The 14958-nt window shown below is 25.3% G+C and overlaps 3 protein-coding genes and 1 non-coding gene across 5 annotated transcripts; 1 reads left to right on the plus strand and 3 right to left on the minus strand.

Moving 5' to 3' along the window:
- Positions 1–888: 888 nt before the first annotated feature.
- On the plus strand, positions 889–2571 carry LOC107068893 (uncharacterized). 2 transcript variants are annotated; one of them, XM_015325721.2, is made up of 5 exons: positions 889–1136; positions 1409–1440; positions 1592–1971; positions 2044–2221; positions 2341–2571. In XM_015325721.2, the coding sequence occupies exons 1-5, from the start codon at positions 1007–1009 to the stop codon at positions 2425–2427; spliced, it is 807 nt and encodes a 268-aa protein (XP_015181207.1). In that variant the 5' UTR covers positions 889–1006; the 3' UTR covers positions 2428–2571. The 2 variants fall into 2 exon arrangements, with proteins under 2 accessions (XP_015181207.1, XP_015181206.1); XM_015325720.2 differs by having other exon boundaries at positions 892–1136; positions 1244–1440.
- Snup (snurportin-1) lies at positions 2490–4281 on the minus strand. Its single transcript, XM_015325722.2, has 5 exons — positions 4143–4281; positions 3616–3874; positions 3333–3521; positions 2873–3244; positions 2490–2650 (listed from the first exon to the last, which is right to left on the minus strand). Exons 2-5 carry the CDS (start codon positions 3859–3861, stop codon positions 2615–2617), a joined length of 843 nt encoding a protein of 280 aa, XP_015181208.2. The 5' UTR covers positions 3862–3874; positions 4143–4281; the 3' UTR covers positions 2490–2614.
- Positions 4282–4722: 441 nt separating this feature from the next.
- On the minus strand, positions 4723–4841 carry LOC149030716 (5S ribosomal RNA). Its single transcript, XR_016178546.1, has one exon. It is a non-coding gene; the product is annotated as a 5S ribosomal RNA (ribosomal RNA).
- A 130-nt stretch (positions 4842–4971) lies between these two features.
- Positions 4972–9936, minus strand: LOC107068892 (uncharacterized). Its single transcript, XM_015325719.2, has 8 exons — positions 9379–9936; positions 8747–8854; positions 8517–8662; positions 7778–7961; positions 7537–7693; positions 7130–7282; positions 6638–7052; positions 4972–5648 (listed from the first exon to the last, which is right to left on the minus strand). Exons 1-8 carry the CDS (start codon positions 9596–9598, stop codon positions 5394–5396), a joined length of 1638 nt encoding a protein of 545 aa, XP_015181205.1. The 5' UTR covers positions 9599–9936; the 3' UTR covers positions 4972–5393.
- Positions 9937–14958: the final 5022 nt, after the last annotated feature.

The raw sequence follows: 14958 nt of genomic DNA on the forward strand, positions 1-14958 counted from the left end.
ATTGTTATTTTTATTTATTTATTTAGTTTATTATTATTATTATTATCATTATTAGATAGTAAACGAAATTCCTGCCGTTCTCTGTTTAAGAATATTGGCAGAGCTGGGTAAAATACTATTTGAAATCGTAAATATTAAAAAAAGTTTTGATATATTTTACATAATGTGGATGTATTTTAAAATAAAATATTATATTTATGTATTAATCTATTAGTTCAAATGCTATTTAAAATAGAAATTAGTCAAGTATTACTCACCTTTAGATACCGGTTCCAACGTTCGCAAATTTTGTCAATAAGGTCTTATCTTTTGTAGTTTAAAAAATAAGGAATTATGAAGAAACAAGTCATTTTCATTTCCGAAAGAGTTTAAGTCTTTAAAGGTTTAATTTCTTGATAAAAAAAATATTCATGTTCATCCGACAACTGCTTAGTCAGTAACTTAACTTCAAAAAAATTACAGCTCAAAGACATTATTTATTATCAAAAGTCTATAATGACAAAAATGAATCAAAAAGAAACTATAATTTTGACCTGAAAGTCAAAATACATCCATAGCAATTAAAATAAATTTTTAAAATTCGAATAAAAAATCATGGTAAGGCAGATCGAAAAAAGTTGTTCCATGGTCGGCATCATGTTTCCAATAAATGTTGATCGATCTGCAAAATTAAAAAAGAATTCTTGTAAAATAAAATTGTAATTACGTATAACTATAAACCGGAATTTTGAATTTCGTAAAATTTTAAAATAATAAAATCACCCTCTATTCTGTTTTACCGACATTCGGATACACTCTGCGTATTTTTGATACCATTATTATCCGCTAGTTGGCAGTCGCGTCGTTTGATATCAAATTATAAGAAACTTACACATCTTATTTGACATTGAAGTATATGTTTTAAAAATGGCGGGAGAATAGTTTGTAAAAGTTTATAAATGTATTAATGTTTCATTCATGTTTCATGTATTTTAAGTGATATATTTATTTTGTGTTGTGTGTGTCCATGATGGAAATTTCGAATAGTTTCCCTAGCACTAGTCAACAAATATTGCAGGCACCGCAATGTACACCTAGATTAACATTTACTATAGATAAGGAACGGTTGGATGATGATATTAACACATATTCTCAAGGTATAATAATTAAATACAATGTATGTTTTTGTTTTTTTGTTCTTTTACGTAAAATAATCTTTATATTATAATACATTTGACAGTATCACGTTAATTTCATACTGTAGATATAATATCTGTAACTTGGAATGTATTTGGAGTATCAACGTTGTTTGGATTTCAATATGACGATAAAACTATTCTTAAATTATATGGAAAACGATTAAGAGAAGAAATAGCAACTAATTTATCACATGAAAATGTAACATATAATGCTAATATTTCTATTCTAGGAGATACAACAACAAATCAACCTTCAATAAAGGTTTTTTTATTTTATTCATTATTTTTATTTTCTATTCTTATTATTTTTAAATTATTTTGACAAATTTATATATAAAACTGTATATATAATATTTAATTACATATAATGCGTTTCTAATATTTATTGAAAAATATTTATAAATTAATTTCAGGTTGAAGTTTTCGCAAAGAAATCAGATAAAGATGAACAAAAAAGTATTTATAAAGGATTTTTTCTATCATGGAAGAAAAATGATATAAGTAACAACAATACAACTAGATTTCCATTATTGTTATGTCGTGGTAGTCGTCCGTGTATGAACATTGTACATTCCACTTTTAATCGCATGTTTGATTGTCTTATAATTAAATTACCTATCGAGGAAGATGATTTGATTTGGTTACTTGCAATTATAATCGTACCTGTTAATGACAATGACAATTTAAATAAAAACAAGGATGTTACATTAGAATTTAAAGTACCTGGATTACCGATTAATAATACGATTAGTGTTCTATTTAAAATTTTAGATCTGATTAATATTTTAAATGCGTACGTTTCAATATTGTTATAATATTAATAACATATTGATTATAAAAATTAATATTATAAATTAATTTGCAGTATAATAGAAAATCAAAGTGATCAAATGGAAACGGATATATCAGAGTTGACTATTGAACAAATTCAAAGATTTCGTAAGTGTTTATACACTCAAATAAAAAACATTGCTGGATTAGAATTAGGATTATGCAGTTTGCACAGAATTAGTTTACCAGCTGCAACTATAATGGGTAACAAGGTTAGTTATTAATTGTAAATTGATTTTTTAATTTAATAATATATATTTTTAAATAACAATTAAAATTAGAAACGAGAGACAGAATTATAAATTATTAATAATTTATTACCATTTTGTAGATGAAGATAATGGACCCATATTGTCAAAAGCGTATTTTATCATATATGATGGAGAAATCTGTAGACATGTTTCATGCATTTTTATAACAATTGATTTTAGTATGTGTAATATGTTTATTCTTTCTTTTATTTCTTTTTAATATTCTTTATATATATATATATATTTCTTTTTAATATTGTATAGATAAATTGTTCATAAATATTCAATTATATAATAACCATTTACATTCATATTGTTTATCTTTTCAGTCATCTATTATGTTTAAGGTAAAACTTATGTCATTTCAACTTCCTCGTCTACAATATCCATCTATAATATATATAAAATAAATATAATAAATATAAAAACAATGAAAATGATTATTTATCACATTGCATAACCAAGTAATTCAAGAATATTTTCTTTAGAGATCAAATATGAAATATAAGACTGACATGGCATGCACTAAACAATTATAACATATATTTGAATATACTTGGTAATAATTATTTTAATAAACATCTATAGATATTTAATGTTTTTCAAACTTACACTAGTTATCTGTGATTTTGAATTATTTTTCTTTTCTTTGAGATTCAATAAATATTGTCTGATATCTACATAACCATCAGGTTTCTCGTCAAATGGAGGTAAAGATATTCCAAGTATTTCAGGTAACATAAAAAGTTTCAACCATGTTACAAGAGGTGTACGACCTTTAGTGTATAATCCATCACGATGATAAAATAATAATCCATCTAATGGTGTTAATTCATTTAAATTTCCTAACGATGATTCTAGATTGCAATCAAAATTTATATGTGGAAGTAATAAAATAGGATATCTATTGTTATAGGTATCACCTCTTTGTAATTCTTGTATTTCTTGAAATTTTGATATTAACCAAAAAAATCGAAACTCTGTCTGAAATGAAAAATATCATTAAAAAGAAAATTAATCAATCAATTTCTTATAATATATATTCAATGATATGAATAATATTATGCATTACATCACAATTTATAAGGGACTGATTAGACCAAGCCAGTACATCCAAAACATAATATGTTTTTCGACTTTCTATCCATATGCAATCCAAAATAGTGCAACGACTACTATGTTCATTGGAACTTCCTCCTGGCAGCGCAGATTGAAATTTTCCCAATCTGATACCACGTTTGTTAAAAGCTTTTGTTTTATTCTATTAAAAGTAATAATAATGTTTTGATTTAGAATAAAATGTTTGACTATGTTTAAATTAATATCAATGAATACTATATATTTATTATACATACTTTGTGAGCAATTAGTAAAGTTCTTTTGCCTTCAGGACAAGGAACTACCATCCATTTTTCCAGAATATCTTGAGGTGCTTCGAACATCCATTCTGATAACATAAATTGATTGGCATACTGTTTACATCGTTCATATTTTCTCCAAGACTTATTATTGTAATATTCAATTTCCATATCTTCTTTATCTTCATATTCTTTATTTTTAGAGTTAAAAATATCAAATATATCTCGTCCAGTATTAAACATGATATTTCTATTTCTATATAAAAAAAATAAACGATATACATTCAACGTTTTTCCAGACAGTTTAGTTTTTTAATGTAAATTTACAATCACAGTTCAATGAAATATTTATAAAAATTATTTTCAAATAAATTATTAAGAATGCTTTATAATAAATTACTTGTTAATGTATAATGAGAATTAAATGAGTTAATCAATATAGTTATTTTAGAATCATATAGTTTTTATTTTTAATTCACTAAGAATATATTTACATTATTTTTTTAACATATAATAATACTTACTTTTTTGAATTTCTAAAAGTTGCTGTCGTCTAAGTTCTTGAGGATTATAAACATTGTCAACATCTAAGTTATAATTACATTTTTTAATTGGTTTCTTGTAAAACACAGATCGTATATTTTTACATTGTTTTCTGTTAACATTTTCTAGATTAATATCTATTGATGCCATAGTTGTGTTTCACGTTTTTAAAATAATTAATTGTAATATAATATATATAATAATACTGTATAACCTATAACTTTATTGCACCACTGTACATACTTGAATCATATAAATAAATGTATTTTAATCAGGCGAAGAATGAAGAAAGTTATAGATCGAATGAAGAGAGAGCAATATAGGACCGTAGACTGAAACGTCATCTGGTGGATCAATAAGTAATTTTAACTTTATTTTGGTGTAGAACCGTATTCAGTTGGTAAAAACAAAACTTGGTTATTTTTTTTATATGATTTTATATTATATATAATATAATATAAAATCATTAATTAATCATATTTTACATATAATATGATTTCTTATTTATTCAATCAATAAATTATCATTGTTTTATTTAATTTTATTTAAAAAAAAAAAAAATGTTAACAGCACACGGTGTTCCCAAGCGGTCACCCATCCAAGTACTAACCGTGCCCAGTGCTGCTTAACTTAAGTGATCGGACGAGAACTTGTGCTTTCAGCACGGTATGGCCGTTAACAATAATATAAATCATACTAAACGTATTTCTCATGTATTTCGAACTAACAGTAGTTTCATAATATAATAAAATAAAATAAATTTTAAAAAATAATGATATATTCGTATTGCTGATTAAGGGTTACAGATAATTAAAGATGAATAGGAAATTGATGTATTTAAAATAGTTAACAGAAATCCTAATGTACAAACGTAAAACTGTATATAACCTGTAAACGTATTAATTAACATTGCAAAGTCAATATCAATGGATGGAAAGATATATTTTAGATGACGTTTAAATAAGATGGCAAAATAAGTTGATAGAATAAATCAATCGTTTAATATATTCAGTTGATGACGCATAAGAGTTATTATTTGCAATAAATTACTCGAGATATAATTTCGTTTTTTTCTGCTTTTTTATCTGCCATCGACTACTAAGAAAATTTCTTTTTCATTTTATTTCTACAAGGATTTAATTGCACTCGTTTTAATCGAGTTTATAATATTAATTTTTTTTCTTTTTTTTTTTTTACAGAGAAGCCTTACATGTTCTGTAAGTATTATGTTTTTAAACACTTTTATCGGAAATATTACTTCTGATGCTTCTGTTACTGTCTCTCCTTTGAGGACCACGAGCTTGTCTTGTATTACGACCAGTTGTTGGTAATTCTCTATCACTACCGACTCTTCTTAAGCTCGTGTCTCTCTCAAGACGAGATTTGTTATTTTTCTGTACAGGACCTCGGATATTGGTATACACAATGTAAACAGCAAGAATACCAACGATGAACATTGCAACTCCTACGCCACTGACAGTACCGACCTATTGAACAAATTTAATTAATTGAAAAATAATTTAACAGATGAAAAAGTAAATATTTTCTATATGGACAAACAATAGTTTGCGTATTTCTGCTGGAAAGTGATATAATTATTGTTGCATGACAAATTTTTAATTAATTCAAATATTTACGTTTCGATAACAAAATATCAATTTTCGGTTTAGATGTATAAATAATTATTTCTTGCAAAAGATATGCAATGTAATTTTTTTCTAATATTTAAAAATGATATCCGAAAATGATCTTTTTCTGTAATAGAATTTTTGATTGCAAAAGAAACTAATTTACGGAAAAGTAAATACTTTTCGCATGACGTCATTGGCATTTTGGAATAAAAAGTAATAAGAGAATTATTTTTAAACTAATTTTATCATTAAATACTCTGACCATAAATTAGAATATCTCAAATACTTTTGATTAGTTAGTAGTTTGATTCATTAGTTACTAAATTACAGATATGTATATATTTATCTACAGTTTCTTAAATTTTTTGTCAAAATAATGAGTTTAGTAAAGTAAATCTTTGTGCTAATTCAATCTCTGATTAAGTGCATAACATTTCATGTTTTTCATCTCTAACCTACTTTAACCTCTTAATTTTTCCAACAAAAACCTACAATGTAACTAGAGCATTATCATAAATTACAAAATGGCTGAAAAGATTATAATGAAATTTGTTAAATTTTATCGTATTTATGCCAACAATGATACCCAGTTAAAATTATAAAATATGAGCAATAATTTGTGATTTTAATGGTATTTGTAATAGATCGTAGAAAAAAAATACAACGTGAATTTCGAACGGAAAGTGACTACCACTGTATTCGCTATACTTCTTAACTTTCGTCTGGCGCCTTGGCCAAAAATATTCACGTCTCGTAAAACAAAATATCACTTTCCTGTCTAGACCCACATATAAAACTATTTACGAATAAGATAAGAAAGTAGGACTTTGTCTAAGTTTATTTACCATAGTCCACCATTCGTTGTCATCCATTTCAGTAACGAGAACATGCGTAGAATCATGTTCATGTTCATGAAGCATTTTCATTTCTTTCGTTGCACATCCAACTGGAGTCCCTTTTTCCTCTGATATAATTTTTTCAAAAACATCAGGAATACCGTCATCATCTTCGTCATCGTCATCCTTATTATCATCATTTTTATCATCGTCATCATCGTTATCTTCTTCCCATTGTATCTTTACTTTATTCTTTTGTATAATGACGTTACCTAGATTATCTAATTTGGAATCTTTCTTTTTTATCAAAAGATCAAGAGATTGAGGTGCCTCTTGTGATTCTGCATTATGCGATATAATTACATTCGATAGAATGTTGTTCCAATCTACGGAGTTCATTGGATTCTTGCACTTTTTCTTTTTACTAAAAATAATAATAACATTATGAATAACAATTTAAGATAATAGTAAAAATGAGAATAATTATCTTTTAATATTTACCATACTGATTCGATTGCTTTAGTATAAATTTCAATAGCATCTTCGAGCCATCTCACTTCTCTTAACTCCTCGGCGTCATATTTTCCTGTTCCTTCACCGTGAGACCACCATTTTGATTTATCGACCCTTGCTTCGAGTCCAGGTAATTCTTCTCTTTATGTAATACAATCATAATGTTTGTTACTATTATTTATTTATTAAAATCATAGTTGCTAATATTGCTATTTTTTTTATTAAAATCTTATTCATAATTTTAACTATATAATACATTAATGTAATGAAATACAAAATATATTGTAATTATATTTAATAAAACAATATTGATGTTTTCTTATTTTTTCAGTAATGCAACTTTTGAGATACTGTATATATCTAATTGTTAATGTTAAAAATGTAAAAATAACTACCTTGAATCTTCCAAAAGTAATATGGTGTTAGATGTATCAAGATTATTAACATGTTCATCGAGATTTCCTTCACTAACAATAAGAATAGTTGCGTTTACTAGTTTATTAAAGAATCCTTCGTCAGGTTGTCCAATATGAACAACATGCGACGTATAATCTACAAAAATAATAATTAACGTGATAATTATTGATAGACCATCGTAAATAATTATTTATTTGGACAAAAAAAAATATGTTTTACCTTTATCTTTCTCATTATCGTCATCGTTGTCATCATTGTGAACAATAACGCACAAGTTCTTTGCAATAGCCGCCATAGTTAATTTCTTAGCAATATTCTGTACATCATCATCTAAATCTTCGTCACTATTAGCCACCAATGTGAATGATTTCCATTTTAGCATTTCAATGACTTTTAAAACTCCCTAAAAATAATAATATTTTATTTTGATGTTATTTATATTTAAAATATATCTAATAACTAAAAATTGCAAAGTTGCATTTACACATTTTTTACTAAAACTCACATTACTTAATAATAAGACTTTGATAAGCAATGGAAAATTTTGTTATCTTTAATAATTATAATAATATTAAATATAATAAATTATAATTATTATAATTATTAATTTATAATTAATATTATTTTAATTATACTAAATTATACTATCTTCTAAAAAACAAAATTATAATCGTGTCCAGTTATTAAATACACGCTGTATAAAATTATCCAACTCGTAACCCATGCGAGCTGTTCATAACCCAATATAATATAATAAATGTTCTTAAAACATTTAAATTTGTATAAACTTATCAATTTTTATTTTATATAATTATCATTAACATTAATTTATTTAATATACAACTCGAAATAATATTTTTTTTGAATTTTCTTTGAATATGATTACAAGAAGTAAAACATTGGGCATCCATTTTGTGTATCATCTTGCAATATTATTATTAAAAAATGTTTCAGTTACCTCTACCAAATAGGAATCGGATTCGTGAATGAGTTGATGAAGATATGGCGCGTTAGATGCTTTTCTCACAATATGTGGTATCTTTAACACAGATGTTACTTTGTGAACAGCTTCGGCATTTGTTGGTGTATCAGGACCAATTATACCTATACGTTAAAAAGGATTGATTATATAGATATCATATAAAATATTCTTCATTAAATCTTTTTTTAAATAATAAAAATATTTACCCAAATAATGAGGAGCTTGCAAACAATTAATGTCCGCTGAAACTAAAGCTTTCATGGAAGCTTTCAATGCACCTGTGATGCTGCCGCATGTATCGAAAACCGCTATATCTGTAATATAGATTTTATCTTATTATTATACTTCTATTTATTTGATTAATATTTGACTAAATAAATCTTTGTTTAAATAAAAAAATAAATGATCAGAATATTAAAAGATTTCATTTATTATTAAATATTAAATGTCAAGGCTGTGTTAAGAGTTGGATTGGAGTTGCGTTATTAAATGTGAGAGTTTATGTTGTTAAATATTTATTATTTATTATTATAAATATTAAATATAAATTGAAAATAATTTGATAATTATTATACTTAGAAATATTTTTATTTAAATACAGATTATTTATTTAAAAAACTGACAATTCTTATATTGACCACTGTTATTACATACTAACATTTTATATTATAAATATTGATTGTTTATTCAAAATATTCAATAAAAATAATTCCAAAATATTAAAACTATTTATTTAGAACACTGATTAAAAATGTTGAAAAATATTGATTCAATTAACAACTGTTTTTATCATTTCAATATTATAAAACGTTGACAAATGTAACAACATAATAATTACCAATATCCATAGTATTAGATTTATTGTTATGAATCTCCATCAATAATTTAGCGGCCTCGTAAAGCAAAACACCTTTAGTTGATATTTTTTTACAGGGTGCGTCATCGTGAATGCTCGTCAATAAAGAAATGTGTCCTCGTGATTCACATTCTGTACGCACTCCGCAAGTACATGCAGCTATGATCACGAAAATGACACCCCATTGACGATATTTTTCCATTCTATCTTTTTTTTTTTTTGATTAATTACTTTTTTTCAGTAATTAATGCTTTTAACGAAGACAAACAAAAAATTTTTTCTTTCTTTCCTTTTTATTATTCGAATTACAACACTAAACCTTCACTTCCACTTGTTTTTACCATATTCTAAATTTCATTATTATTTTTTTTTTTTTTACAATATTAAACGACGTAGGAGGATGTTTAATTTTAATAATGAAGAAAATAATGTACGTTTTCGATCAAAAATCCTACGTGTTTGTTAACAATACTTTAAAAAGTAGTTGATCGAAACGCACTATACGGAAAGACTGTGATCTTCCTTCCGAGTGCAGACCTTGGTATTGAAAAATGCTAGCTTTATAAGGAAGCCGCGACATGTATTATGTGAATTTGTAGGGTTTTAACTATGTTTCTTTAAAGCAGGTGCTCTCAAAGCAAACATTTTTCATTATTTTCCTCAGCTAATATTTCATTCAATTTCATTTACTATTTTCATATAATTTTCATGTTAGTTTTATTCTCATTAATATCATTTAAAATTACAATTGTTTTCATAACAAGCTTGAAATACAAATTTTAATGTTCTTTTTTTATTTTTTTGTAATAAAAAGTTATAATATATTAGATTAAATGAATTTTATAAATATAATTATAAATTATATTCGTTAATTGGCAAATTTTTGAATATTTGTAAAAAATAAATGAGAACCACATTTAATGATCTCAAAGCTTCTTATCGTAGTATATCGATTGTTAGATGACTATACTTAATACTTATTGCACAACTAACTCTTGCATAACATATCGTACAATTAGTTAAATCTCGTTGGTGTAAAATTCGTAATTAACATTACCTACCAATGTTATTACAAGAGATAATCGAATTTGTTACTTTTATTAGATCATGTAATGTGTGATATTTTTCTTATTTAATATAAGATAAGACTTGTATAACATAAAGGGGACCATTTTGGGACTTAAAATCTATTTTATAATCTTACCAAATATTTACTTTACTGTAATTTTATATTATTCCATGTATATATATATAAAGTGTATAATACTATTAATTCATGAAAAACCTAAAGCTTACACAAAAAACTAGGTGTTTTAAGGAAAGCATATAAAAAGAATCTTATTATAGTTAAACTTATAATTTGATTTGTTTTTAAAGACTACTTTTTTTCTACAATACAACAATGTTCTTATCTTTTTGAAAATTACTTTGAAAACCAATACTCTGTTAATTGTGCTATTCTATCTTATCTAATCTTATGAATTAAATTTTAACTTTGTTACTTTTCGTGAATTTTTATATTACCTAGTTAAAGTTAGGGATCCTATGGGAGGGATGCGCCATGTACATTGCTGGGGGACCGGAACTCGATTTTGCGCTGGAATGATTTAAACATTGAAATAATTATGAAATAATGAATTGCATCAAATACAGAAAAAAAATGAACTACATTTAATGATAATTAAAAATTTATATTAAAATAGAATAGGTTACACGAAAAAATAATTATAAATTCAAGCAGTCCCCCAAAATTTTCAGCCAATGGCACATGAGCTGATTATGAATGGCGCATCCCTCCTACAGGATCCCTAGTTAAAGTATGTAAGTCTGCCTTTTTCATACTTTAACGAGTCAGTGTGTGAAGTTATTTCATAGTTTAACTATTCATTTCATGGATTAACGGATTCCATGTTTTAATGGTCACATATACAGGATGAATCTACTAATATGCTAACTTCAAATAATATAGTATTTATGTGATGTTAGGTTTATATATGATGAAAGATTTTAAACAAAAGTTTAATGCTGTCTAGGAGGACATGCAATTTTCTAATTTGTTTTAATAATGTCTTATTTTTTTATAAAAATGTTAGGGTCACTTTATATTATTTTTTAAATCAAATATTTAATATTTTTTGTCAAATTTGGATATGTCATCAAACTTTGAGTGAAAAGTATTATACACACACACAATGTAAGATTTAAAAAATTTTTTAAAATACTTTTAATCAACTTAGTTCTTAAAACCACTTTGTTTACAACTGTAGGCCATATTTGTAAACATGTTTTCAGTAAAATACTAAAAATCATCAACATAAAATGTTCATTTAGTATCTTACATTAGTAAACGTTAAAGTCGTTTTAAAAAAGGTGGTACATTTTTATTACAATGCTCAGTAACACTGAAAAATACGATATAATAATTGTTTATGGTGAGTCTGAAGAAAATACATTAAAAGTTTGTACCAAGTTAAATATTCTGATCGAAATCAGCCATTTCATTCTACCTTAATAAGGTTTATTGTTAACCAGAAACAAAAAACATGGCAATTTAAATGTATAAAAATGTGAAAGGTATTTTAAAATTGTAAGTAACGAAAGATATCGTATCTTTACTTTAACAGCTATTACCCATAATCCTCAAATCGGTACATAACAAATTTCACATAGTATGGACATTTGTATCGTAAGTGAGTGCATTGACTGTAATGGACACCATCTCGAATATCACTCTCAAAATAAAACTTGTTTTAAAAGTAAGATAATAAAAAATAAATTAGAGTAATGTACGTGTCCTCCTAAATATCATACAAATCTTTTGTTTAAAACATTTTTTCATATAACAAATAATTTACGAATTATTTAAGATTGTTATACAGATTCACCTTGTATACAAACAAACGTGTACTACTAACGTGTAATAAAATATAAATTAGATTAATTTACGTGTTTTCTTAAATATCATGAACATCTTTTGTTTAAAACAGTTTTTCATACAACGAATAATTTACGAATTATTTAAGATTGTTATACAGATTCACCTTGTATACAAATAAACGTGTACTACTAACGTGTAATAAAAAATAAATTAGAGTAATTTACGTGTCCTCCTAGATATCATGAAAATCTTTTGTTTAAAACATTTTTTCATATAACGAATAATTTACTAATTATTTGAGATTTTTATTTTAACAGACTCACCTTGTATACAAATAAACGCGTACTACCAACGTACTGTAAACGTGATGAGTATAACCGTTTATGGTGCAGTATATGTTTTTTACCGTGCAAGGAAGACTTAAATGTGCTGACAATGTTGCGTCATTATTATATACACGTAAGTAAGGTTTGATTTAAGGAATCTTTTGAATCTTAAAAAGAAATTTATTATACGTCAAATACGCGTGTATTAAAGAATTACAAATTTGACACTGATTTATTAATATCTTTGGTTATATCTCTTTCTGTTTCTATCTTTCTCGGGAATGTACTACGTATTTAAAAAAAAAAAATAGGAAATGGATAGAACGTAGTAATAGCGTTAGATGATGGGTTTTCAACGAAAAGACAAAAATCTATCATTATTCTGTCACCGTGTAAATACCCGTTTATCTATTCTCCCTGCTTCAAAGAAAAAGATTTAAAAAAGAGATACCACGTATATACATGGTCTGGCTATCTACCAATAATAACACGCAACAACGATTTTTAACTCGAACTTAGTTTTTTCTTTTTAGTTCTTTCTTTTTGGTTATTTCTTTTTCGTTTCCGATTTTCTTCAGTTTGAAAACAGCTATGCTTAATATATATATATATATCCATTCGTCTGTCAAACTTTTCAATAAATCTTCCATGTACACACATATGTATTACATACAGAGTGTCTCAGATGTTATGAATCAATTGAAAGGAAGTAAAGTGTGAAAGAAAAGAAAGGGGATATTGTTTTCAACTAAACAAACCGATTTCTTATTTCATTTTTTTGTTGAAAATTATTTCCTCTATAACTTCATTTCATTGGAATTATTACTTTGAAGTCACCCGGTATGTCCGCTCATATAAGCTTAAAAAAAGTATTTTTAAGACTTTTATACAAGGATAGAGCAACGAATCTTCCTATGTTGAATGGTTTCACATGAAGACAACGTTTTCTGGTAATTCATAAATGTGTCTACGAAATGATAGATAATATTTGACTAGAAAATTTCTATCTAGTAAATCATAATGTTAGGTATTTTATACAGTATATATAAAAATTATCGAGAGATGAACGTTTATAGTCATGAGTGACGTCATCGTCTATAATACTCATTTTTCTAAGAATAAAAGTGCGAATATTATTGAGAACGTTTATATTGACTAGAGAAAGTGCTTTTTCTCGTAACACAAGAAAAATAACTTTATGAAGATATTGTTGAATTGAATACATTGTTTAACACGATTTCTATCATCCAATCGAATTTTTACTAAAACTTTTCGTTACGTGTCACATGGGTCGTAAACGATCAACGTACGAATAATGAAAATATCGAATGGTCTGATTGTGAGATGTATGTTTACTTCGAAGTTAGGTCAGTATTATTTAATTTACACGACACTGATTATGTTAATTGATGATTATTGCTGTAAAAAGCATTGTCGATGAAATGTGAAAAAGAAAAGTTTGTTACAACGAATTATTTGAAGAAGTAATCGACTTTTACGATTATTCATTATTTTTTGTTATTAGTTTTGATCGAATAACGTAAATATAATCAATAATAATAATAAACTTTTTATATATTAGTATAGTGAAAAGTATTAGCAAGTTATATTTGAATTATGTGTTTTTTTCATGTATTAATTTTTTCACATATGCTATACCTAATTATTATTAAAATTAACATTGAATAAGAATACAAATTTTTTAGTTGAACATCAATCAAGTAATTAATTACATAAATTAATATAATTATAGATTGAATAATAAATTACTTTTTCAATCAAGATATAGCTAATATTATTATATTTATATGTATACAGTTTAAATAATATTAAATGTAATTCTAAAAATTATTACTATATTAAAATTAATTCAATAATAGTAATAATAAATTATAATTCTATTTGTGAAAACAATTAGGAAGTTACACTATATGAAAATTACTAATAAAAAACTAGTAATATTTTTACCATATTTTACAAACATACACAAAAAATTATAAAAATAATAAAAATAAAAATTCAAGGACTTATAGCGATTTAAATATGGTCATGGAAAAAACAGTGATGTAATGGTTAACATCTTATTCTTATTATTATTCTTATTAGGACATCGTTCTGTTATCCCTAAATTCACAGCCTAAAGAGAGTATTTTGTTAGTTCTGGGGCTATTATTTTTTTTTGTTTAGGTTAGGTTGCTAGTTTCACCCTCATGGTTAACATGATTTAAGATTTGTGTTCATCTAAAATAAAAAAAAATATTCTTTCTTAGAAAAGTTGCTTTAATAATAGAAATTACAATAATAAAAAAATTATTTTAATCTTAAAATAATGATATTTGTTAAATTTGAAGTCGATTG

This window comes from Polistes dominula, unplaced genomic scaffold, assembly GCF_049000335.1.
Source record: "Polistes dominula isolate Pdom_NZ unplaced genomic scaffold, Pdom_raw_medaka contig_77, whole genome shotgun sequence".
NCBI classification, from domain to species: Eukaryota; Metazoa; Arthropoda; class Insecta; order Hymenoptera; family Vespidae; genus Polistes; species Polistes dominula.

What these genes read in the sequence shown, in the direction of transcription:
- LOC107068893 (XM_015325720.2), top strand. Translation starts at nt 1,007, where the DNA reads ATGATGGAAATTTCGAATAGTTTCCCTAGCACTAGTCAACAAATATTG. An exon ending in CAAATCAACCTTCAATAAAG is followed by an intron (nt 1,441 to 1,591) that starts GTTTTTTTATTT and finishes AATTAATTTCAG; the next exon opens with GTTGAAGTTTTCGCAAAGAA. An exon ending in CAACTATAATGGGTAACAAG is followed by an intron (nt 2,222 to 2,340) that starts GTTAGTTATTAA and finishes ACCATTTTGTAG; the next exon opens with ATGAAGATAATGGACCCATA.
- Snup (XM_015325722.2), bottom strand. Translation starts at nt 3,861, where the DNA reads ATGTTTAATACTGGACGAGATATATTTGATATTTTTAACTCTAAAAAT. An exon ending in CTTTACTAATTGCTCACAAA is followed by an intron (nt 3,522 to 3,615) that starts GTATGTATAATA and finishes TACTTTTAATAG; the next exon opens with AATAAAACAAAAGCTTTTAA. An exon ending in AGTCCCTTATAAATTGTGAT is followed by an intron (nt 3,245 to 3,332) that starts GTAATGCATAAT and finishes TTTTCATTTCAG; the next exon opens with ACAGAGTTTCGATTTTTTTG.
- LOC107068892 (XM_015325719.2), bottom strand. Translation starts at nt 9,598, where the DNA reads ATGGAAAAATATCGTCAATGGGGTGTCATTTTCGTGATCATAGCTGCA. An exon ending in CGATAATGAGAAAGATAAAG is followed by an intron (nt 7,694 to 7,777) that starts GTAAAACATATT and finishes TTATTTTTGTAG; the next exon opens with ATTATACGTCGCATGTTGTT. An exon ending in TTACTTTTGGAAGATTCAAG is followed by an intron (nt 7,283 to 7,536) that starts GTAGTTATTTTT and finishes TATTACATAAAG; the next exon opens with AGAAGAATTACCTGGACTCG.